Below are 26809 nucleotides of genomic sequence, written 5' to 3'. Positions count from 1 at the left end.
ACGTGAAAAATAAAATGCATTGCCTCTGAATTTTTTTTTTTTTTCCAGGTGGGGGGGGTGCCTCCAACTGTGAATATACATGTGTTTCCTAGCAACCCCAGTCACAGCTCATTAAACCCCGTACACATCCTATATTTGGACACAATCTACTATACATTTGCGTGTTCAGACATTTTAACGACAAGATTGTACTGTGAATAGTCCACATGTCCTTACAAGCCCCATTACGAACGCATTTAAAGTGGCTGCTTGTGTTTATCTACCGCTCGGCAATGTGTGTCACCTTGTAAAAAGCAATCATCCAGTATTTTTTTTTTTGTTTTTTTTGCTTATTCAGCAGGCAATTTCAGTAGGAGATATGCACCGGCGCGCGCTTAAAGGAGCCGGATGGAAATGGCGGGCGCGGGACTTTGTGAGCGAGCCGTGTGGGAGCATAATGGATTAAATGACACTGAATGTGATGACGGTCAAAAGTCCAAACAGCTGTTGATGCATATGTTGATGGCGGATGGACATCACTGGCCTGTAAACGCTCTTCAGCATATTAAAAAGGATGGCGGTCGTCAAGTTGTGCTTCCATCCTGCATCACTGAATTCGGTGTTTGTAGATTTTGTGACTGAAAATGTGTAAATTCTGAATTAGCTCCCTGAAAAATATGTACAATGTTATATTGTATGTGCGAGAGACAAATGAAGACATCAAGACAAAGCAGACAGGTCATATACTTGTTTTCTATTTAATTAATAGAAACCACTAGCTGATATAAAATGTTAACGAAATGAAAATAAAATAAAATAAAAAGTGAAGTTTGACTTCATAAACTTGACAATGCATGTTAAGACGGTGTAAAGGCAAACTTAAGAGTACAGGCCTCCTTGAAGGGCGGAGAAGAAGGCTGACCTCAGCATCATCTAGCAGATATTTTTCACGGTGTTCTTTTTAATGCATTTGTGCAGAACTAAAAAATGAAAAATGAAATAAAATGAACACGTCGAGAGTGCGTACATACGCTAAGATTCAGAACTGTACAGCTGTTTAAAGAACTTTGGAGATTGGAAGAGTGATGGCTATTTTTTGCAACAAGGCTAACAAACAAAGCCAAGAAGAAAAAACAAAACACCAATGCCACTCTATGCAACTTGTTCTTCAAACTGAGCATAAAAAAACAGCGCAAAGCAACAAAGTCCAGGTAACAGGCAAAATCCAGCTCCCAGATTATGATTGCTTCATATTTAACGTCCTATTCCCAAGAGCCCGGTCAGCCATCTTTGGATGCCAAAATGTGTCCCGCCAAGTCTTTGAAAATAAATACGGGCGGCGTGCCGCTATAAGGGCACGCCGCCCCTCTGAAAGGACGCGTTCGATACTGCGCCGCCTCCGACTGGGCGCCAGGCACGTTCAAATGTCTGTTTTCATTTTGTCCACGGAGCTGTTGATCTTTGTCAGAGTCTTTTTGATGCGCAGCGCCGTCAGTCGGGCCGACGGGTTCTGATACCAGCACTCCTTCATCAGCTTCGACATGGAGATTAAAGTCTAGGGAAAAAAAAAAAAAAAACAGGACAAAAACCAAAAAGTCGTACTTGTTTGAAAGGTCTTAATATAATATATTTATGTTGTAATTATAAATTAGCATTAAGCTATTGTACTTTTTAGAAGAAAGAAATTATATGATTTGGGTGACCATTTTAGTACTTTTGAAAAAAACAAAAAAACAACAACACCTGATTAACAAAGACATATATATATATATATCCATCCCAATTTAGCAAATTTAATTAAAATTTAATTAAAACATGAAATGGATTGCAACAAATTGTTTGTTAAATACAGTGGCTCACAGTTAGACTGAATTTTCAGATAAATGAATAAATTTTCATACAAATCTTATGGTATACATCTACAATTTTACTGATTAGTATTTTCTAAATTTGGGTCCGAAAAAAAAAAAGCGCAGTAATTGACTTATAGATTCATATTGGGATTAATCGGTATCGAATCGAATCGTGCCCTATGAATCGTGATACGAATTGAATCGCCAGGTACGAGGCAATTCACACCCCCAGTTCAAACAATTAATGAAGGAAACTATAAACAATATTGACAGGGTGTTAATTACCGCAGCTATTCGACTTCTTTACGGGATGACTCACCGGGTCCGAGAACCATCTGTTGGGTATGTTGGGCCTCTGCTGGTCCACGCAGACCACCTTCTTCATATCCTCAAAACTGGGATCGCTGGGAACCACGTCGTGGAAAGGGGGCTTGTAGTCCTCCACGATGCCTGTGGGGAGAGCACGTGCACTTTGACATACTTGTGGCCACAGTAATAATAAAAATGAAGCAACGTGGAGGGGTGAGGGGTCACTGTGTCAGTTCACAGCGTTGCAGAAATTCTTGTGAGGGTGACGACATCAGCAGGAGTACGAGAAGACGCACCGTTGCTGAGCGTCCTGCGGGCGATCTCCCACAGAACGAGGCCCAAGGCCCAGATGTCGACCCGCTTGTAGGACTCAAAGCAGTCCATCTGGATGGAGTCGTCCAGCACCTCGGGGGCCATGTAGCGCTTGGTGCCCACTTTGGGGTTGTTGCCCACGTCCAGCTCATTGGTGTCTTGGAAATGCATGACGGCCAGACCTGGAGGACGGGAAGAAAACAGCCGATGTCGGGTTCAGGAAGGCACAAAGGGGACAAGTCGATTGAGCGACTTGATGTTGTTGTTTTTTTGTCAACAGGATGGAGCCCTCGAACGGAACAGCTTGCCCTGGAGACGACGCAGGCGAGATTGCGTCATCCGACGTCGCATTTAATGCATTACGAGGTGGACGCGTCCGGCTCGTCGCAAACTGAGCTTCTTTAGCGAGCGAATGGAACATTGGTGTTCGATCAAGTGCACTTCCGAATGTGTTTACAGCCAAGGCACAGGGGGAACATTAAGCGCTGCTTGTTTCTCTTAAATTAACAACAAATGAGCCTAAGCGGACAGACGAGAGGAACCATATTAGATTTATTTCCTTCGCTGCGCACAATAAATAAGATCACATTATCAAATCTTCGGTTCCTCAGAGGTTAAAAAACCTCAGAAATGGAAAAAAAAGCATGGGGATTGTATTTTTACAGAGGTCAGCAATACAACACAGCCCGGTCTTCTTAACCAATATTGCTTTTGCCTTAAAGGAATACTTGACTCATTGAGACGTTTTCAACAGTAAGAAGATCATATTCTATCTAATTAACATGATAACGTAATTTAAAAAAAAAATTTATGAACAACTAACTCGCAGCCATTTTCACTGAAGGAACCCCTCCGCTCCCGGACGTTTAACTGGATATTGCAAGGCCCACAGAATATTGTGTTCTATTGTTATCAAAACATCGAACATACCAAATGAAAGATTAGAGTCTCCTCTTTGATCAGGGAAAAAAAAAAGAAAAAAAAAAAGTATGTTTCTATCCGTTTCCGTTTTGCAACAATTAGCATTAGAATATAGCCAAGTTTCATCATTATTCACAAATCTGTTTAAAAGAGTGGAGAAAAGAGCTTGTTGTAACATGGCCCTGGTTGATCTCTTATACTCTGTTGCCACCTGCTGGCCGTCTTTGTCATAACTACCACTGCTTCAAGCGTTCTCTTCAGTTCAGTCTGCATCAAAGCCTTCTGTATGCTCTAGTATATAAAACAAAAACAAACGTATAAATACGTTTTTCGGACCAGGGTAATATTAAAAATAGAACGTATTTAGACATTTTTGGGAGCAAATGAGTCTGGAGCAAATATGATCATGCGGTCTGATGAGAGCATATTTGATATACACTGTTCCCCCAGTAGGAGCATAAAGATTGGACTTTGGAGCGTCAGAAACTGTCCGAACAAATGAGTCCAGATGCTACACTGTTCAAGGGCGAAGAGAGCATTTGACATTCTTGGAAATCTTGGGACACCTGTCTCTTACATTTATTATTAATTTGACTTTTCTTAGTATAATGATCCTTGATGATGCGCTCTGCTTGGCCTATCTGTGCTGCAGGGAATTTGGTGCGCCCAGTAGTCGACTTGTGACTGTTGTGATGGTACGTTGTGTGATTTTTTTATTTTTTTATCCCTTCATACTAGCAATGTCAAGCAAAAAAAAAGTGGTTATAATTGAACGTATGGTGTTCCACAGGGTTCAATTCTGGGGCCTCTGCTGTTTTCATGTTATCTGCTGCCCCTGCAGCGGTGTTTGTTGTCGGGTTCAGTACCTCGAACAAGGTCAAGAAGAACCACATGGTTATGGTCTTCAAACCCTCTTCTCCTTACCGAGGTCGGCGATGCAGCACTGGCCGTTCTTTTTCACCAGGATGTTTTTGCTCTTGAGGTCGCGGTGGGCGATGGCCGGCTTGCCCTGCGTGCCGAAGATCTCCACGTGCAGATGCGCCAGACCGCTGGCGATGGAGAGCGCCATGCGCAGGCAGCTGCAGGCGTCCAGCGTGCTGAGCTGAAGGTAGTCGTACAGGGAGCCCATCTCGTGGTAGTGGGTGATGAGCCACAGCTGCGTGCTGGAGTTCCTGGAGGTCATGTCGGAGGCGATGAAGCCTGCGGGGAGAACGCGGAAAGCGTTAGAAACGCACTAAGTGCAAGTGAATGTGCAAACTGCTCTTGTCTCGTTGCTGCAGTCAAGCAAAAGAAAAAAAAAAAAAAAAGGGAGAAAAAAATTATTCTCAAAATGACTCATAAATATGCTATGATACTTAATTGCAACCATGATTCAAATATCAATGTCCTGATTTGGTTTCTAGTATATTGCGACACAATAATTACACTTATATAAATGTAATTATGTTAAGTCTAAGCAGTAGGCACTTCTGTACAATCAAATGAGAAAATTCTGCCTTTAAAAAGATCATGCTCAGTTTAAATTGACACTGTCAGGGAGATTAATTTAACTATGAACGTTGCTTGAGGTAGTGGCGGACTTGACTACATCGCACTGTTTCATCAAGCCAAATTAGATAAACAAAATGATCTACTGTTCAAAATGTACATTTGGGCTAACACTTTCAGAGATATCGAACAATTATTATTGGTGACCTACCCAGGATGTTCTCGTGTCTCAGCAGCACTGTGTTATAGATCTCCGTTTCTCTGAACCAGGACTTCTCGTCCCGGGACGAGAAGATCTTCACAGCGACGCTCTCTCCTTGCCACTGGCCTCGCCACACTTCGCCGTAACGGCCCTTACCTGGCATGAAGGGAAAAAAATAACATCAACATTAACAAGTGATGGCGAGTCTCTTGTTGAATCCAGGTTACAGTATTGAGCTATGGCTGTATAATAGTGGTGTCAAAGGTCAAAAGTTCAAATATGCGTTTGCATGTTCTCCTCGTGGATGCCTGGGTTTTCTCCGGGTACTCCGGTTTCCTCCCACATTCCAAAGACACGCATGGCAGGTTAATTGGACACTCTAGATTGTCCTTAGGTGTGATTCTAAATGTGAATGGTTGTTTGTCTGTGTGTGCCCTGGATTGGCTGGCAACCAGTTCAGGGTGTACCCTGCCGACTGCCCAATGCCAGCGCGGAGGGTTGCCTTATATTATTTTAATAAATTTAACTTAAAGCCTCTGCACAATCTGATGGCCCTTCAGCATTCAGCCACTAACGGCAACATCTGACATACTCCGAAGGCAATTTCATCACAGAGGTTGTTATTGAGTCCCGAAGACAGCCTGCCAAAAGTCATTATTTTTTTGGGCCTCTACTTTGTTTACAAGTGTCTCCAGTTTACGTTGTATTTTTTTTTCATTTGTGCCTCATGCTTTATAATGTGATTATCTTACCATGCATCATAATCCTTCCCACCCACAAGCCCTGTTTATACTAATTTGCATATTTATATACGGGCGTGGAGGTGGGAGGAGTCTGGCTAACATTTCTGCATTGATTGAGATGTATGAAAGGAATGTGCTTGGATTCGTACGTACGCACAACACAGATTCGTACATCTGGGTTTCGTGAAAGCCGCGCCAAGTCTTCGTACATGAGGCCCCTGCTTTCTGAAGCTGGAACCTTTTTATTCAACATGCTTTACCATTCTTACACTCAGTGACTCAGCTGAGCGAACCCTAACCACGTCAGCTGTCGGACATCGGGGAGACGTATTTCTTCAGCAGTTGATTTCTGGCTCCTTTGCACACAATTGCAACAATAGTGGCCTGTCTGGCAACCCAAAGATGTTTTTCAGTCCAACAGAAGTCTTTGTTGTTGTTGTGAGCCATGAGATTTTGATGGCTATGCTTATGCATGAGTCACAGGATATACGAAGCAGACGGTAGGTTTAGAATTGTATGAGATGCGCCGTTTGTAGCGTGTTATGGAGATATAAACCTTAGGGGAAAAGTATGTGGAGTTGCTGTGGGCAAAACGTAGACCCAGTATCGATTTTTATTTTTATTTTTAAACAATTTTCCTTGGCGTGTGTTCTGACATAAAGGTCTCATTAAAATGAATGAGCCGGTCTGCATATTCTCGCGCGGGGCTAATGTCAATAACAATACTGGCTTCAAGTGGACACTCACCCACACACTCGTTGAGTGTGATCTGTCGAGCCACCGTCCTCTGAACCAGGAACGGCAGGCCGGAGCCGCTTCCCGAAGTGCACGAGTGATCCAGTAGATCCTGGGGAGGAAGAGAAGCATAATTAATCATGAGGAATTCAAGAGATTTCATCAAGAGGTTTAATTGGAAGTCAGTTGAAGATTGTGATGGGAGAATGCCCTCTAGTGTAGAAGCAACAAAAGTAGAGCCCCTTCTTCTTATTAATCCTGAGGCCAAGCTGCAAAACAAGGCGCGACTCCGCTAAGCCTTTTATTTTTAACTGGGCAAAAAAGAAATATGTAGCACCCAGCGCCGGCACAGGAGGGCAGTGCTGAGTCGGCAGCTGAGGGTAAAACCAAATCAGTGAAGCAGGAGAGAGTGAATAAAAGGAAAAATGCAACATGGGAGGCCGACGCCTCGTATAAACAGATTTATTATGGATGAGCTGTCTGCGAGACAACTGGAATTACAAGACGGAAGATTGTGGCTGTATAATGAAATCATTTATAGGCTTTAAATAATAACAGTTTGGGGGGCTGGATCATGACGGGACCACAAGATATGGAGCGAAATTTAAAGTGGCAATCTGAGTTGTCCGCCTACAAGAATGTGAATCAATACGTGAACGTGTCAGTCAGAGAGCTGATGAATAATAATGAGCATGATGCCATATTTTCTCATTACCAAATTTCAACTATGATTATAAAAGCAATGAACTTGGCACGTCGACAAGATGTGTCATCATACGGCACAAGAAGCCACACTCAATTACCAAAATTACTGTTTTTCATTTGATTGTTTTATACTCGGGCAGCACGGCGAGCTAGTGGTTAGCATGCCTGTCTTGCAGTTCTGTGGTCCTGTGTTCAAATCCCATCTTGGGCTGTCTGGAGGTTTCATATTCTCCCTTTGCTTGTAATATGTACATGCATATTAGTGTATACAATGTATATTAGTGGTTCTGAATTTGAATCTTGGCTCCAGTTCCTGTGCAAAGTTACAACACTCCAGAAACATGTATGCTAGATTCTGTTTTAGTCAGGAAAAGCCTACTAGAACAACTGATCTTTATTAGGGATTAATCCGAGTCCCTATTGAGCTGGCAGGTACGTGTCGACTCAAATTTAACAGGAATTTGTATGTGATTGGTACATTCTGGCCACAGCAACTGAAATAAGAGGTTGTGCAAATTTGTACAACCACATGATCTCAGAAGAAGAAAAAAATCTATTCAGTTTTACAGATTATAGGTCAGATTAATGGTGGAAAACATTTTTTGAAACGATATATTTTGGCCTCATTGTTTTAAATCATGTAAATCTGGAATTTGAACAGGGGTGCGTAGACTTTTTATATCCACACTGTGCCCTACTTCTCTTGGATGGCCTTCAACTCAATGAGGACAAGCTGTATAGAAAATGGATGGGTGGATGTTTTATATTTATGGCCAAGAAGTGTTCATCATTTAAATATTTACTATAATTATTAGTCTAATGCTGTGCTAAATGACACTTTTCCCACATTAGCCAAAGTAGGTGATAGACTTTGGCGCATTCGTTACAAATCCAGGTTACATAATTGCCAAAACAAACCAAAGACCCCCTGTTAGGTTGGGGGGCATGAACTCAACTGTGCAGAGCGCAAAACATTTATCAGAGGCAAGGCGTTTATTCGTGAGGTCTTTATATGGCTGTGAAAGAAGGAGACAGTATTACAAGACTGTAAAAGACAAGACACGTCTCCTCTCAAAAGGCATGTGACACAAATGGACCTCTGCGTGACACTCCCCACACGCGTTTGACAGCCACAACTGGTTTAGCACGGCCGAGCGCGTTTTTTTTACGGCGCTTAAATAAACATTTAGCGGCTCTGGATTTTCAGATTCATTGCCAAACGTTCGGAGGAGCCAGAATCGGCGGCTAACACGCTGTTTAGATACACCAACGCTCCTATTGGTCAGAGTGTACTGTGTTCAATATCTGCGGGATCATCTGAGTTTAAGAGTGGAAAGCTCGGAAAGAGTAATATACAAAGTGCACTCACAAAATGGAGGTGAAGTCTATTTTGCTTAGGCCAACTATGCTGTCAATGCTCAAGCGTGATTACAGAGTGAACGCGCTGGCCTGTACGACCGCACGACTCCACCCAAACTCTGGATCCGTTTTGTGGAACCTCAAGACATAAAAGCACACTGTGCAAAAAGTTCACAAACACTGGCTGGGAGAGGACATTCCTAGCGCAGACAGTAAAAATGACCCCGAGAAGCAAAACAAGCGTTACAGGGGATTTCTTGCGGAGAACAAAGAGTCTCTCTGAAGCCGGCAAACACAAACACAAGACTGGAGTTTGTTTCATAACACTGCTTAATCTACGTTTTAATCTTTTCAAGTGCTGGAATTTAGTAAACACCAGTCATTATATATTTGGAAAAATAATCTTATTGAGATATGGACTGCCATTTCAGAGTTTCCCCCAGTGCTTTATAGGCCTGGTGGGCCAAAATAGTTCAAATGTGACTTCTAAAGCATGTCCGCCTCCCAGTACTGAGGACTCGGGTTCGAGTCCAGGCTCCGGCCTTCCTGGGTCGAGTTTGCATGTTCTCCCCGTGCCCGCGTGGGTCTTCTCCGGGTACTCCAGTCTCCTCCCACATTCCAAAGACATGCATGGCAGGTTAATTGGGCGCTCCGAATTGTCATTAGGTGTACTTGTGCGTGTGGATGGTTGTTCGTCTCTGTGTGCCCTGCGATTGGCTGGCAACCAGTCCAAGGGTGTCCCCCGCCTACTGCCCAAAGCCAGCTGCGATGGGCTCCAACAAACTCCGCGACCCTTGTGAGGTCAAGAAAATAGATGGATGGTTGGATGTGACTTCTAAATAATCTGTACTTACTTGAAACCGAGTTGACACCCAAATTAGACAGATTACATTGCCAACTGAAGAGGCCAGTAAGTATGCACAACAGAGCTTTGTTGATACTAGAAATCCATCGTTTGGTGTGGAACTGATCCTAAAATAACTAATGCTTAGGGATTTACGTGTAATGTTTCAGGCAGCTATTAAAATCCTATTCTTGTGCCTATAATATCCTTTGCGACTCACCGCCAGCGTGCTCTCCCCCACGTTGGATGCAATGAGGCCGTCGATGGTTCCGTATTCGGCATCTCGAGACGTCAGCCTCTCCATCTGGTTGTGGTGGATGCGCCTGAACACCAGGATGGCGATGGCCGAGAGGACCACCAGGACGAGGATTGGCGCCACGATGACGACGGCCAGCATGGTCACGCTGTAGTTGGAGAGCTCGTCAGCTGCGAGGGGGAACGGAATATTTACAAGGTATAAACTCGCTTCAAGTAGGAACTTCTGACCTTTATAATATGGTAAATATAATTAATTAGTGTTGGCAAGCGATTACATTTTCCATAATTAATCACATTTTTCTACTTCTGCTTTTAATTTTTCTTCAAAGCTTTTTTACAAAAGTAAAATCTTGCAATTAATGTCAAATCATCAAATAGAATGTACATTTAGAGTCAAAGACTGTTGAACCTTGAATAAAATATTCCTGTAAAACATACCGTAACTGTTAAACAAAATGGACTCAGCTTTACAGGCCATCTGTTTTCTCATAGAAACAATTCTCAGAACTTCTGGCTTCCAGGTTTAGTTGTGCCCACATTTAAGCAGGTTATTTTACGCTCAGATGATTCGCCAAAGACGTAAAACTAATATGTTATTTGAATTTGGCTTTGTAAAGTTCACAAATGACTTGAGATTTCTCTAACAAGAGGTACGTAAAACTGAAAGTAGCCAGTGGCTAAGTTTGGCTGCAGGTCATAGGCCATAACAGGATGTAAATAAAAGAGAGTTGAATTTATTTCAACGCTTTAAATTATTAAATTAATCTCTACAGTTGCATTCAGTGTTAACATAAAACCTTTAGGATTCTGAACAGGTCAGGAAAAGCCTACGAGAACAACTGAACTTCATTTGGGATTGATCAAGCCAGCATGTGGATGCTGACTCCCATTTAACATGAGTTTGAATCTAGTTATTCGTAAACACAGCCACATCAGAGTTACAAGAGAGTGTGCACATTATGCAACCACATTATGTCAGCTGTTTATTTTTACCTCCTCTTGAAAAAGATTAAAAGAAAAATTCGAATTTATTTTTTGTAATGATTTTTCTTGGTCTCATTCGAACAGGGCTGTGTGGACTTTTTATATCCACTGGACAAACCCACACCTAGAGACCTGCACAGACACGCACGCACGACTACATAAGCACACACCTACACTTATACCCACAGCAGCGAGGAGAACTGACCACCATTCACACTTTCCAAACATTCCAAGGGCGAAAGGCACTCGGCTGTGCCTTTATCAAACACAATGCTCCCCTTCTCCCACCTCACATAATCAACTCATTCTCCAAAATACGCACACTTAAGACGATGACGACCATCTCTTGTGCGGCAAAACCCATCACCACATACAAAAGCAACCACTAAAGAACAAATGAATCACTTTAAAAATATATATGATTCAATATCATTAAATAACAGTAAAGCTACTAAAGTAGAACTGACTGACTGCGGGGCTTTTCCACCGTATCACACTAATCTGAGATGCATGAAGTGAGACATCAAGTGAAGCTAATCGAGTGCACGATGGGAGTAAGACAGCAGGACGCTGCAGACCCGAATTTAGCTCTCTGTCTCGCTCACACTCCCCAGGTGGCTTCTAGCCTCAAGATAATGTCAGACAGTAGACAGGACAGCAGGGGGTTCACCATGACTAAGTAATAGTCAAGCCCTTCCACCCCCGCTTCCTCGGGGTGTCCTCGTTTCTGTTCCTGAGGGTTGACATGAGCACGACCTCACAAAGGCAGATGTGGCACACTGAAGGGAGTCATACAAAAGTGAGAAGTTCTCTTCGCTATTTTTCCAACAAGCAATATATTAATCTAAAAACTAAGACAAAAAAATTTAAAAAAAATTGAGAGACGTTTCGAAGATGTGCACGCAGCAATGTCATACAAAAAAAAATAGTACTATACCTTTGACAGGTAGCTGCACGGTGCTGTTGAGGTTGCACAGGTGCCCGAAGCAGCATTCCACTATCTGGTCTCGGGAAGGCGGGGTCTTGCAGGTCATGGTGCTCTGCTCGTAGACATTAAAGCAACCTTTCTGGTACATCAGCGAGCCGGCGTTGACGGTCAGCGAGGAGAAACACTGGCTTCCCATGCAGCGATTCCCCGTGGCGCAGGAGCTGCCCTCGCACACGCACTCGTGCTTCTCTTTGACAAGGGGTTTCACTTCCTCTGTAAAAGATTCATGGGGGGGTGGGGGTTGGAGGGGTTAGCCACAACACCTGCACTTTCTAATTAGATCCAGTGGAAGGAGCCGTACACAAAATGGAATGCTCAGTTTTGACTGACAGATAGATGGAGGAGTAAGAATTCAACAATGCGTTTATTATTTAAGGTGACGTTTGCAGTAGTTTTGACGTTGTTCATTTTAAAATTATTTTGTTCCCTTTTTTTAATTTTTTTATTGCTTATAAATAAGTCATAACTGATGAACCAATTATTTATAAATATAAATGGTATTATTATTTTAATTTTACATTTCTGCGATTGGCTGGCAACCAGTTCAGGGTGTACCCCGCCTGCTGCCCGAAGCCAGCTGGGATAGGCTCCAGCACCCCCGCGATCCTTGTGAGGAGTAAGCAGTCAAGAAAATGGATGGATGGATGGATGGATCATTTTACATTTATCAATGTTTAATTTATTAAATGGTTGCATGGTTTAAAATGAAAATTTTATTGTGAAAAATTTATAGACACTATGCTATCCTGCATCACAGTATATTTTTAACCTCAAAAGAAAAAAAAACATTTTTCTTCAAATAAACTTGACAGGTAAAGAAAGCGGCTTAAAAAGTACTGGAAGACTAAATTACTTGCCATGGTTTTCTGAAAAGAAATATATTAAAGTGATACCTTGACTCTTTGAGTCATTTTCAACAGTAAGAAGAAAATATTTTGTCTATAATTGATATGGTGACGTCATTATTATTCACAAAAAATTAACACCTTTGAAAACGTTTTTTTTTTTCCCCTACACTCACTCACATAAACAAATGTGGTGTCCCAGGCGTTGACGTGAACCCACACCAACCGGCATCAAAGGCAAGTGACGGCCCCACTCCTCCACCCAGAGTCTCAACACCTTTAAAAACTAATTTTACCACTTGCTGTCAACTGAAGATGACATCACCTGTGCTCAGGAAAGGGGTAACAACCAATCATGGCTCGGTTAGCTGACCAAACCCAGAAAACAGGTGAGCTGTGATTGGTCGTTACCTATTTCCTCAGCGTAGGTGATGTCATCGTCAGTCGACAGCAAATGGGGGGGGGGGGGGAAAGAAGTTTTTAAACATATTGATTGTACATGAAAAATAATGAAGTTAAATAATTGTATATTATTTAAATAAAAAAATAATAATAGTTATCAACTATCAACACTGCTGACAATTGCTCAATGAGTCAAGTATCCCTTTCAAGAAATGAGTAAAGGTAAAAACTCTCCAGGCATTTCAAATGTTTTACTACTTTTTTGTACCCGATAGTGTGTAATAGTGTTTTGACACAGCTTTGGTCGTGTTCATTATTGTCTGCGCGGCGTACGAAGGCACCTTTCCCCGGAGCTTGCACGGTGACGTTCATGTTACACAGATGGCCCTGGCAGCATCTGACAACGTGGGCCGGCGAGGGCGGCGTGGCGCAGGTGGCCCGGCCCACGTCGTCGTCCCTCAGGCAGCCCTTCTGTTGGACGGTGGCGCCGTCCGTCACCTTGAGGGAGGAAAAACAATGTTGGCCGGTACAGCGCCGACGGGGCTGGCAGGCGGCGCCCTCGCACACGCACTCCTGCTCTCTGAGGACCGGTCTGCCGGCAGACGCTTCTGCATCTGATGGGCACAGGCGGAGATAAAGGGGGAGCCATTAGCGCGATATCATTACTCTTCCATTATCGTAAACTGGCATTCAATTAGACATGACAAGGGATCAAAGCTTTTTTTCGGGCTCTTAACGGGGATACTTCTCTGTTTCAAACATGAACACCCACCTTTGTTGTCTCAACAGACATGACTAAGTAATAGCCGCTATTCAGAAGCGTAAGTCGGATGTTCATAACTAGAAGACTACCTGTAGTTGTGGTCAGACTCTCTCAAAAAGTTTTTCTGGTGGGGAAGTATTAATGCAATGTATTAATGTGTTAAAGAAACAACAATCGTCAAAAAGATTTTTGCTGATTTTAAAACAGCTAATATGGCCGAAAAAAATCGGTGGGGCTCAACAAATCGGTAGGCATGTTCCCCGCTTTATTGGACATCCTGACAAAAAGTAAACAGCTCACCTTTATGCTGTAGAGTCACGTTCATGTTGCACAAATCCCCACGGCAGCACTCCATCACCAGCTCAGGAGTCGGCGGCATACCGCACTTCTCTTCTTGATTACCCACAATGCATCCCTTCTGAAGCTCCCAAGTCCCGTTGAGTAAGGAGAGGGAGGTGAAGCACTGCAGGCCCAAACACCGGCCGCCGCCGCCGTCGCACGTCGACCCCTCGCACAAGCATTCGGCGTGCCTCGCGTCGCCCTCGGCTGTATGGACGACAGACATTTTTTAATCGCGTTTCATTGGCGTGGACGGAAAGACACCACCGTTTTCATGGCTTTTGAAATGTGCGCACCACTGCAGTTGTCTCGAAAATAACTGCGAGACAGCGGATTAGACAGACCGAGGAGGGTGTGGAGAAGGGGAGACGTGGTTGAATGATCAGTCTGTGCATGCAAGCTGCTCGAGGGGCACTCAGACAGACACGGAGGCTGAGACTGTGTGTTTTGACTGAAAAGCCAGCATCTATAGTTAGCCGGGGAGCTAAATTCAAGTAGATAATGCCTGTTAATCTTTGCAGAAGGAACCCCCCCCCTTTTTAAATCTGTGTAAAAGAGGAGAGGGGACATCCTTACCTTCCAAGCTCGTGCAGGGAGGGACCAAAATGATCAAAATCAAAAGCAACATCTGGCCAGTTGTCATTGTAGACCTGCATGGGGGGAGAGGAGGGGGGTGGGGAGACAAACAACCTTTAATGATGTCCAAAATACACGACACTGCTGCATTATCGGAGGCCGCCATAGGGAGAAAGTCAAACCCACGACAAGATACTGTCGGCGTGTCAACCAGACAGCCATTTTGCAGCAGGACGCACATTCTTGTTTTCAGCACGAGAGTCAAAACCAAGTTTAAAAAATGTAAAGTGGGACTCGTGCCTTGCTGTTGTCCTGGCAACAAGGCATGAGTGGCAAGCAATGGGGAGACTGGTGCTCGCTTATTGGCTGCCTGGGTCCGTGCATGAGGGTGCGTGTTGATGTGTGTGTGTGTGTGTGTGTGTTGGAGGGACGGGCTGCTTGGCACTGGGTGGGGGGTAGACAGACGTGAGAGGAGGAGGAGGCGGCGGCGGCGAGCACTGTGGGGAGAATTAGCGTGGGTGCCCAAATTGTGTCCTCTTTGGAGGGCTGCAGACTGTCTAATCCTTCAATATTTAATGCGGCTGGAGTAACGTCCACAGACGGCGGGCGGACATTTGTTTGTTTCCCCTTCCACTACCTCTTCAAGAAAAAAAAAACATTTCTGTAATGACACCATAGCCTGAAACGCACCAACTTCACAATGCGTGTACCCCCTCCCTATCTGCTCCACGCTTTTGTACCGGCTCCACCAGACATAAATGATTAAGCACGTAATGTTAACATTAGCTTACCAACGGTGTTTGTGAGGGCCACTCGCGCAGGCCACATGCTGCTCCTTTAATCAGAGTACAAAACAGGGATAATCGGTCTGACCGGGGGAGGGGAGGGGGGTGGGAGAAGTCCGCAACGGGAGGTGTAAAGCGAGGTATAGCCAGAGGGCAGCCGGGGGACAGTGGGTCAGAGGAGGGGCAGAGAATCGGGGGCAGCGTTGGCGGCCACCACGCGACGCGGGGAGGGAAATGGGACAAAGAGGTGTCTGGTGTCAGTGCCTGGGGAGGGGGGGGGGGGGGGACACCTTCCTGGCGGCGGATAGACAGCCGGTCTACAGTGTTGTCTAGAAATGAAATTATTTTTATCGTGAATGCCTCCAGGTTTTCAAAACAAAACACATTCATTGTTATATGTTGCATCATCATCACGTCTCAACATTATTCTACACTGCCAGTAGACCTGCATTTTTTTTATTTATTTATTTTTTTACACCTTCTGTGGCAAGCTGTGACAAGGTGGGACGGTGCCAATGTGTAAGGGTATTTATTCCACAATGCGGGACAGGGGTGTGAAATTTCACACTCGAGACTGTCTGGCAAGTATTTTGTATGCCATGCCGGGCGAAGGCATAGGCTGGATTTACACTGCATGTTTTGAGTGACATAATTATGATATTCGGCTCTCATGGGTCACAAATGGGATATGTTAAAAGAGAAAAAAAAAAAAACGGATTTTTGGAAATGCGGATAAAACCCTGATATCGGTAACTAATTATTTGATTCCAGGATGTGTGACCAGGTAGCCAAAGTCCTGATTTAATATTACGGCAATTTTCCTGTGAGCCTTCTGACTCATGGCCAGCAAAGACGAATGTGACTCACTCACAACTGATACATCCATAACTCACCTCCTCACTCAGTTAACTGAACAGAGAGCGCTGCAGGCATCCATTCTTTAATGGCCTCGATTAGTGCAAGTCAATGATTTGCTGTGCTTTTGGTTTACATTTACAGATGAACAACAACTTTAATGGAGCATCAAGAACGAGCTCAATCTTTCTGTCTATGCATTATCTTTTGCTAAAGACCGATCGTTCAACTCACGCCGATGCCAAATGACTATTCGAGCACACATCGCGGTTGTTTTTATTTACGCCACTCCTACTAGCACCAAAAATAGATACTACGCACATGGAGCAGCACGATCTGGTTACCTAGTTCATCGAGTTAGCAGCTTGATATTTTAAACCTCTCTGGGAATTCGTAGGAAACAAGCGCCGAGACGTCTATCCTAGCATATTGAGTTCTCCGCTAGGGCTGCGTTCACAGACGTGACATGGAGCCATGGGTGCGCTCTCATATCCTTGTCACACTTGGCATCTTGTCTCCCATCTACTCGTCTTTTATCGCCACGTGGCAGCACACAGTAAGCAGTAACTTGTACTGAACAGTTGCTGAAAAAGGTTAGTTTAAAGTGATGGGTGCCAAATGGACAGTAGGAAAAGTCTAACAACAAAATGTGGACTTTGGTTATTAGGATAATTTAGGACTTTGGCTAAAGTGCCCAATTCTTATTTTCAACAAAACAATAATGAAAACATTAAACATTGCATAGTTGGACTTTGCTAACTGTTCCGTGCATTCATTTAAATGAGGGTGACCGCGACATTATTTCACTTGCCGCCGTCCGCAATTATTTTCCTCACGTAATGTTGGATGTGCCTTTGCCATATTTAGATCATTATGAATGATTAATGCTTCTACTTTTTAAAATTTGTCTACGAGTCGTTTGAGCAGACAACTGTGTACGTCACCAATCTGTATATTTTAAAGTCAATGACATCATGCTCGCATTGTGTGCTAGGAGTGTGACGATATCGCTCGATATCTCGATAAATTGAGATACTTTGTCTCTCGATCTATTATCGATATGCCAACGCCAAGTATCAATATTTGTAGTTAATATACAGCCGCTATAACGGCTCCATTGTTCATTACACAATTTTTAATTAAAAAAGGTCTAATAAAAATTACTTCATTATTAAAATAGTTGACGATTAATTCGACAATCTTGTCGATTAATGGGTTAATTTTGACAGCTCTAGTCCAGATTAGCGGTAGTCTAGACAGTGTACAACAGGAACATCTGAAAACCTTTACTTTCAGTGTTTTAAAGTACGTTTGGTTTGACTCATGTTGAGTGCTTACAGGAGGAACATGAAGGTGTTTTTGGCATCGCTGTTCATAGAGAAAACCCCTTTTTTTATAGGAAGACCCCCTTCCAAGTGATTCTACATCAAGGGGATAGCTACTTCTTATCGTGTCAAGTTGTTCGATTGAAATACTTAAAAACATGCTGCGATAACAAAGGGAAAGCACTCCAAAGGGGAGACATTCAGCCAGCTGTAACAATTTCATAATCTAAATTGTTTTACGTTGAGAATAAATGTCACAAACTCAAAACGTTTTCATCTTTCAGGGTGATATTCTGAAAGTGAAATAGATGCTTGCTTATGTATTCAGGTCGGGAAGATGGAGGAAATGACAAAGCGCGCAATGTCTGACGAGCAACGGCGTTGCAGTGAGGTTGAGGAGGGAGAGGAGGGGGGCGGAGGTGGTGAGGGGTGGGTGGAGGATTGGACGCCCTGCAGGAGCTGCTGAGTCATCATGCTGGCAAAAAAAAAAAAAAAAAAAAAAAAGGGAAAAAAAAAGAAAAAAAAGAGGCGAGACGGGAGGTGCAATCTGCGTCTGAGCTGGCAGCCTGGCACAGTTACCATGGCGCAAATAGCCCGGCCAGCGAGAAAACTGCAGCAAACTGCAGTCAGGCGACTCGAGGGGTGGCCAGACACTGAACCAATGCGCGGATCATCTCCACTACATGTGGCCGTAGTGTCAACATGGATGCGCAGATGGTCGACTGCGGGCGTCATGCAGACACGACGGTTAGAACGAGACCGTAAGGCAAATTAACACCCAAGTCTGTGACAGCGGCAAGAAGATAACAAATTATCGGTGTTATCCGAAGACATCGGGCCAACCTATTTAAGACCGTCCTTCCGGGCAGCGCCATCTAGGTCACCTCTCGTCTCTGGTGCAAGTGGATACTGTTGTGGCGCTTGCTTTTTGGCTCACGGCCGCGGTACAACATAATGAGAACTCAGCAGTCCTGTGAGGTCACTGCTTCGCAACACTGTGCGGTAACAGTCGCGCGGTCACGATGCGGCAAACAGGCCGAGAGATCTTGACTGGGAGGCTGTTGACATTGGGTTTATAAGGGGGGGGAAATAAAGTTACGGATGGAACTTTTGCCTCATTAGAATTTATTGCTTCTTGGCACATCATCAATCGGTTCCATCACTTCCGTCAAGCTGCTCTTTGTTTAAATTTTTAAACAATTTTCCCAACAGTTTATTGAAACAATTTGTTTCAGGGTCAATCTGTGATACTAGACTACATTACTTCGGTGTAATGTATTATAGAGACATGTGTTTTTTTTCAGGGCCGATAACGATGCCAATTATTAGTAGAGGTGCACCGACCACAATTTTCCGGCCGATCGCTGATCTTTTAAAAGAAAATCTGACCTACCGATCTCAATTTTTGCCAATCCTGATTTTTTTTCTTCCCATAATAAGCAGCCACCTTCAGTGTTCCAATTTGTTTTATTGAAAAACATTGAACAATATCTGTGAAATAATGCAAACAGGAACAGTTTGTTTTAACTGCACATTAAGTATTTCTCTCAAATAAAAATAAAGGCCTATTAATCATCTCGGCAGAAGAGGATACTTTTTCAGACATCTGAGGAGAGAGATCGGTGGAAAAGTTCGGTTTATTTTTAAGGGATTGGTCGATCACCGATCCCCCAAAATTAAGGAAATTGGGGCCGATAAATTGGACGGCCGATCGATCGGTGCACCCCTAATTATTAGTAGTTAAGAAGGCCGACAACCGATATTCATTTTCAGAAAAAAGTGGGTGGAGGGAAATATTATGGTCATTTTTTTTAAATACAAATGCCAATCTTGACTCTGTTGTAATGTCTTAAATCATGTTTATTGAACAATTTTTCAGACTTTTCAAAATGTAGAAGTTTTTTTTTTTTTTTTTTTTTTTTTTAAATCTTAGACAACAGACAACAAATGTTCAGGGACTCCCAAAGTTATCAGTATAGCTTAAATAGTTAAATGGAAACTTTAAACAAGTAAATACCATAGCTCTCTATAGTTTTCTACAGTAAATATTGTTTTTCCAGAATTTTAAAAATACCTGAAATCTTAAAGATTCACATTTCTTTTTCTTTTTATTGATTTTTTTTTTTTAAATTCTTTACTTTTCAAAACAAACGATTTGGAAGGTTACCATTCTCTTATAAAGTTAAATAAAATTTTAAATAAATACCTCCCTGAGATTAAAATGGTTTTAGATTTACCTTATTTTGGCCGTCAGATATATATATATATTTTTTTTTTTTTTAAAAAGGAGTAGATACCAATATTTGTCAAAATGTCCAATAACCGTCCACTATGATTTTGTGTGTGTATGTGTGAGAAGTGTGGCTAAAGAAGTAAAGAAAAGCTCAAGGAAAGTGACCTCCCTGGACGAGGGCCTCATCAAACACAGGATAAAAAGTCTACTCCTGCGGGCCCCTGGAAAAACTTTCGGAATAAGCCGGGTCGAGCCGAGGCCTTACAGTATCTTAGCAGCTGCCTCGTCTTTGCACCGTGCGGAATGTCATCATATGAGTTTCCCATCCTGCTTGTGTCTCGTTTACATTGGCCCCGGCGAAAGCAACTCAAAACGTGACTGTAAACCTGAGCAAAGCCACAACACAAGGCTGGTTTTTTTTGTGTTTTTTTTTTTTGGTAGTTCTCACGCAGATGGAATACAGCTCCGTGACGCGTGAAGTCGTTTAAGACGGATCGAAAGGTTATACGGTGCGGTGATTAAGACGCCGTTAACGAGCGGTCTACGGCGATGGTCGCCATGGCAGTACGACTTTTCACACAGCCATCAAAACATTTTCAACTGCCAATTCAAACACGCTCTTTACGGCCCTTCGCAGTCTTTGCCAGCGCAGGAATGCACAAACACTCCAAAAGAGCATCTCACGGAGCTCCTTGGCCTGGAGCGCCGCTCTTCTCAAAAGCAAACCTTGCCTTGATTTGTGTCCCAGTGCAACCTTTTGGCAAAACGTCTCCTTGTCAAAGAGGCAAACAGAAGGAAAAGACTAGAGAACTTGTGAGAGGCGAGGGGAATAATTAGTCTTGATAGTGTGGAGAGAACTCCAGCAGGCAAAGGGGACTTCTGTGGCCATCTTTCCTGTGTGACCCACTCGCCAACCCCTTGACCGGCGTGTTGATAATCACCCGCTCGGCAAACAAGTGTGCAACAAAACAATAAAAGTGTCAACAGCACAACACTGACTGAGCATCACATCCTGGAAGCAATGGTCAGCTTTTATGGCCCAGAATTCCCAAGACTTTCAAAGCTGAAAACTCACTCACTACAGCTTGTCACAGCATCTAAAGGTTTTATCGCTTATATTTACTTTGAGCCCTGACCCTTGACTTTCACACGCCAGTAACACACCGAACAGACCAACAGTTAGCCAGCGAGGGTCGCTTTGTAGGAGTTCTAGTAAATTGGATCAACCACCAGCATGAGATGACTTCAAGTTCCGTTTAGCAGCATGCGAATATCTAACACAGAAGTTAAACTGTGCCCAAAGAGGCTGCAGGATCTTTTTAAAAGTAATTTCAAATGCAAGTAAAAAAAAAATCCCCACTGGGCCTGAAATTCAATGATCGTATACAAGGTGATTCCTCAAAATTACTTGACATGAATGTCAATGTCCTCCCAATCTTTTCGCCATTTATTTATAAAACAAAATATATATAAAAAAAAAAACATGTTTAAAAAACAGAGAACATCATGAAACATATCCAGTAGACAAATAACATTTTAAATATCTGGCAATATAATCAGTGTTGAAGGAATATGATAAAAATAAATCTTCAAGTAACATTCAGCATGCTTCCCATTTAGCTACTATTAAACCGTTTCAGAGGTTAAGTTTTAGCAACGCGAGTTTGTCAGCTTGCTTTGACATTAGGGGTGTTAAAAAAAAAAATCGATTCGGCGATATATCGCGATACTACATCGCGCGATTCTCGAATCGATTCAAAAAGGGCAGAATCGATTTATTTTTTTTATTTTTATTTTTTTTTAGGATTCACACCTTGAGCATGGAAGAATGTTATATGAACGGAACATTAAGCCTTAATATTTTATTTTAATGCTGTTCAAACATGAAACAGATTACAACCTCTATAAGACTGAAATTTCAGATAAATAAATAATACATTTTCATATAAATCTTACACTCTACAAGCTTACTGATTAGTATTTTCTAAATTTGAATGAAAAAAAATCGCAACAATCGACTTATAAATTCGTATCGGGATTAATCGGTATCGAATCGAATCGTGACCTGTGAATCGTGATACGAATCGAATCGTCAGGTACTAGGCAATTCACACCCCTATTTGACATGAAATGAAACATCTTAAAATAACTTTGTTTTTTGTTTCATGTGCTCTGGGACTACAAGCTGGTCCACTCTTTCAGGCTTAAGACGTGGACATGATCTCTAACATGTACTATAACTAAAGTATGTAGTGAAATTAATGGGCTGTGTACATTTTTTTCTGTTAGGTGGTTTAGATATAACTTTAGTGCTTTGATGCAATTTCAATCTACTTCATTATGGTTGAAGTTGTGTCTTTAAGTGGCATTACAAACCTTTAAAACTCGTAGAATTAGGCAACTTGAGTTGAGCTAGCCTAGATTGTTCTCCAGCCAATAACAGGCCACGCGTAGTACCATAGCTCGCATCTCATAACTTATCTAATAAGTAAACTTAAGTGCTTTAATCCCCTGGCCTGTTAATGTAATCAAGGAAAGAACACGATAAAGACGTGCACCGTGCACATGTCTCTTAAAAGCCGAGCATTCGGACAAGCGCAGCGAAGCGAGCGCACGACCGGTACAATGTGTCTCCAGTGCGGAAGAGAGGAGCCAAAAGGCACTAGTGCAGATCCATGTTGGAGTGCTTCTGTGTAGACAGTCTCCCCTCATCCCGCTTCCCCCTCGCTGCTCTTCTTCCACATTTAAACACAGAAGAAGAGGCGATCAATAAGCCCGTGCGGAGCCACCAGCGGACACGAGGGACAGATAGTCAAACAAGACGAGACTGGGGAGGAAGACTCTCTTTATCGCTTTTCCCCTCCTTTCAACTTTCATTGTCAAGACTGCGGCACTACGACTTCCACACAGCTCATATTGATGCAATGTGTTTGGGATAAAATTATATGGGGGGGGGAGAAACGAGGGGATTTTAGAGCTAAAATAACACCGTGTGTGGACAGAAGGCTTCTTTTGTTGAAGAATTTAAAAAAAAAAAAAAAAAAAGCTAGACACTGAGGCCAATTCAACCCACATGCTGTGTTGCTCTGCTCCTCATCTAATGCCAGCCATCATCAATGCAAAGCAAACTTTCCGCAAAGTCAGCATATAGTGTATATACAAACACACTACGTATGTAAATACACGTGCAGTCACGCATAACAGCCAGCCAGACACATGTGAGGCTTGAAAATAAAAAATGTAAAAAAAAAAGAAGTTGTATTGACATTAGCCCCACCCCTCCCCCTCTTATCCTACACACAGCCAAGCCACGCCCTCTTCCACTTCCTCCACCGACATGGAAGAGTGATGAGCTGCAGACTCTTGCTCAGACTTGAAGTCTATCTTGGTCTCATAACTGCGGTTCCCTTCTTAATGACAGACTGTAACCTGATTCCGCACGCGCGCACATGCGCACGCACCAACGGGGTGAAAGGAGCTCATCTTAGCGATTTGACTAGCGCGCACACAATCAAAAGTGGGCCACACAAACGGGGAAGGACGAGAGCACGCACACACCCACAGACAGACACCCCCCCCCCCCAGACGCAAACAAACACACGGGTAGGGAAACACGCATACAACGGCGTGCACGCCCAAGCTAATGGGGTGAAAGAACAGAGATGACTCACACGAGCAGACGTTCAAACCGTAACGGTGGGCCACACAAACATACAAAGAGCACACACATGGACACATTTACAGTACATACTAACACACACACAAACAGACAATAATGCGGCAAAAGAAAAGATTACAAATGTCCACAATAACGGTGGGGCACACAAACACAGAAAAACAAGAACTCACAAACACACGCTAAGTTTGATATAAACTTCAGGTTCAGTGACATCAATTACAGCTTATTACAGTTATTTTTGCCATAGATTCAAGTCACTGACTAGGATTTTTTTTCACATATTTTGATTATGATTTATTTATTTTTTTACTCATTTGTTTTTGTACATGTCAAAATTTAGGGGAAAAAGTTAACTGTTTCTTCTAGTGTTGTCACTATCGAATATTTTTAAAACCAAGTAATCGATTAAGCAACTAATCTGATTCATTTGAATTTTTCATTGTGTACTACAAAAGCATTTTTCGCCGGATTATTTCTTAAATGATTGGTGTTTATTTCATACTTCGCATTCATATGGTGATTAAAAAAAAAAAAAAAAAAAAGTTGGGGTAGTGGTGGATTGATGCTGTACTACGTTACCAGTTCGGTCATTGTTTTCATAAGTAAAAACAGATATTTGCAAATGTCTTATTTTGAATAAACACAGAAGATAATCAGTCATCTTTCATCTAGGACTGCACAAATCAGTGAAAAATTACTGTTGATATGCTGAAATTAGAGAATTTTGACAATTATAAAAAAAAATTAAAAAAAATCGGTTATTAAAACTGTTGACAATTAATTTTCACAGCTCTGTTTCCCAAAGTAAAAGCGGATGTTGGCAAATGTCTTCGTTTGATTACCGGTAAAAACAATGAAGAGCCGTTTGCGTTCATGGCGGACGACTTTGACTTCTTGAGAGTCTGAAATCAGACAATTTGGACAATTTTGCATCAAACAATAGCGCTAAACGATTACTCGAAGACCAACATAGTTGATTAATTTTTTTTTTAAATCGATTACTTGTTGCACCTCTTTCACCCACAGAAAGACATGTCCACGATGAGGGTGGGCGACACAAACAGAAAACAAGAACAGACACAGACAATAGTAATGGTAATGGGGTGAAAGAATGGGGATCACCCACATAAAGAAAAACATCACACACTAAAAGTGGGCCACACAAACGCAGAAAGAGCGCACACACACATAGAACGCCAACCCCCACCACTCTTTGGTTTCTGGATCCAGCCACTTCCACTCACTAGCATATTGTTCCATACCGACACTGCAGGCTACTTGTGACAGTTAAATTACTCAGTGCACACAAAATAATTGCTGTCATAGGTCTGAACCCAAACTCCGCCTACCGCCAACATGGTACGTTCACGTTTAGCCACGATACTCGCCAACAAAGAACGAGTATATTTACAAGACTCTGCAAAGTTTCTCATTTGTACCAAAAAAAATTAAAATAAAAAATACACAACTACCATCACCAACACTGGTTACAACAATTTGACTCAGCACCAAACGAAGCTTTTCAAAATGAGATGTCCACGAAAACAAGCCGTCTTCTATTGTCTGGGTACCTGTCAGACGAGTCGGTATCCCGGCCCAGCCTGTCAGACGTCCTGCTATCAGGCTACCATCAGCTCGCGCTCAATGATGCGAGCCGCCGGCCGAGCACGCCGAGGCCAGACCACAACCAGCAGACTATGAAGTTGTTGTCTGCAGATCATCGACAAACCAAAATAGTCGCAGGCTGCTCTGCATGGGCGGATCAGGAGGCGGAATGATGCTGGTGCAGATCTTTTCTTTTTTCTTTTCCCCCAAAACAAAATGCTGGTTTAATTGCGAACAATGGCGATATTTTGAGGGAGCCCGCAGGGGGAGTGTGAGATGAAGGCCACCAGGCCGAGACGCTACTCGTACATGTGGGGTTTTGTTACTGCATTTATCTTTGAGGTTGTACATATTTGCATGGAATGGTAACTATTTATGATCCTATCCTTCTTTACATCTTAAAGAAATATTTTGAAAAGACACCTTGAGTGTTGGGACCTGCGGCAGATGATCCCTTTGAACGTCAAAGCGCTACGTGTCTAGCTCGGGGCAACCACGATCCCACTTGTAAACAGAGTCAAGGGATAGCAGCAAAATCCCGACACATTGAACTCATCAGCCCGAATGAGACGCTAACAAACAGCAAGGAAGCAGAACAAATAACTTCAGTATTTCTTTCTTTGCCTTAATAAGGACAGTAGCAGACAAATTTAGAGATAGACGGAGGACAGGGAGAATGGACTGTTGCATGGTCCAGAGCTAAGACTACAAGCGGGTCAAGCGTAAGAGCGACTAGCAGCATTTGAAGCTATCTGGAGATGTTTGAGGTAAGGCTGGCTGACTCAGATCGTAAATGACCATCCTAAGATGCGTTGTTAACACTATGTTTGGTCGAACCATGGACTCCATGATTGTAACATAAAAATTCAGGATGCTACCTGAAGCTCAGACACAAATAGAAAAGCAACTGGTTGTGTTTGAGTGTTTCTACATCTCATGTATCTTCGCAGTCAATCGCCACAAGAAAAATACCAAGAAGACTTATCCACCACTATGGAGTTACCAGAAAAGACAGTTAACCTAGCTTCTTCTATTTCTACTCTTCTGTGTAGTTTTCAGCTGAATCTGGATTCCCTGCGGCACAATCTTGCCTCTTACAGGGCAGCCTTGATACTAAAACAGACATCTGATTTGGTATGGGGTCTCAAACATGCTAACATTTGACAGATTGGTCAAGATTAAACTAGTTTTATCTTCATATCATACAAAGAATTGAATCAGCTACTTGAAACTCCAACTGGTCTGATACTAGAATTTGCTTGAAGAAAAAATGTCAACCGCTACTTGCCAAGTTTACAACACGCCCAAGACTCCAGTGAACCAGAGTACTGACGACATTTTGTTTAGCTTCACCTGCCGATATTGAGCTTGAGTGTCTCATCCACATTGTTTGGCAAACGCTTAAACCACTACATCAGATGTGTAATCAAGGACGAACACAATCAAGTAATCCCCAGACATACTTGATTAATGTGTTTGTCTGGTGGGGGAGGGGGACAAGAGAGGCGTTGCGCCTAGGGAGGGAAGTGGGGGGGGGCGACGCAATGATGCTAGCAGTCAATTGGAGCACTTGGGTGTGAGACGTTCGCACGTCTTTTAATCAGCACAATTATCTGGGAACGGTTGCAGCTACAATCAACGCCTCTCTAATGAAGTCATCTTCGGAGGGTCGACGTGCCAATCCAGGATCCCTCAAACTTTATCGGCTCAGGATTTACGTTA

At 42.8% G+C, this 26809-nt stretch overlaps 1 protein-coding gene across 3 annotated transcripts in view; it reads right to left on the bottom strand.

Moving 5' to 3' along the window:
* Positions 1-712: 712 nt before the first annotated feature.
* LOC144030223 (activin receptor type-1-like) overlaps positions 713-26809 on the bottom strand; it is a 28254-nt gene continuing 2157 nt past the window's right edge. The window contains exons 1-12 of one of the 3 annotated variants that reach the window (XM_077536325.1): positions 25054-25173; positions 14606-14679; positions 13991-14236; positions 13269-13541; positions 11630-11893; positions 9671-9876; positions 6555-6654; positions 5074-5220; positions 4299-4574; positions 2438-2635; positions 2152-2282; positions 713-1534 (exon numbers count right to left, since the gene is read on the bottom strand). In XM_077536325.1, coding sequence (XP_077392451.1) covers positions 1400-1534; positions 2152-2282; positions 2438-2635; positions 4299-4574; positions 5074-5220; positions 6555-6654; positions 9671-9876; positions 11630-11893; positions 13269-13541; positions 13991-14236; positions 14606-14672 — 2043 coding nt within the window. In that variant the 5' untranslated portion in view covers positions 14673-14679; positions 25054-25173 and the 3' untranslated portion in view covers positions 713-1399. Of the gene's footprint in view, positions 1535-2151; positions 2283-2437; positions 2636-4298; positions 4575-5073; positions 5221-6554; positions 6655-9670; positions 9877-11629; positions 11894-12705; positions 12851-12936; positions 12953-13268; positions 13542-13990; positions 14237-14605; positions 14680-25053; positions 25174-26809 lie in introns of those variants that run through there. The other 2 variants (XM_077536324.1, XM_077536326.1) reach the window with 2 other exon arrangements.

The sequence above is a fragment of the Festucalex cinctus genome, chromosome 11 (assembly GCF_051991245.1).
Source record: "Festucalex cinctus isolate MCC-2025b chromosome 11, RoL_Fcin_1.0, whole genome shotgun sequence".
NCBI lineage: Eukaryota > Metazoa > Chordata > Actinopteri > Syngnathiformes > Syngnathidae > Festucalex > Festucalex cinctus.
The sequence above is the reverse complement of the archived record's forward strand: the minus strand, read 5'-3'. Positions and strand labels throughout refer to the sequence as shown.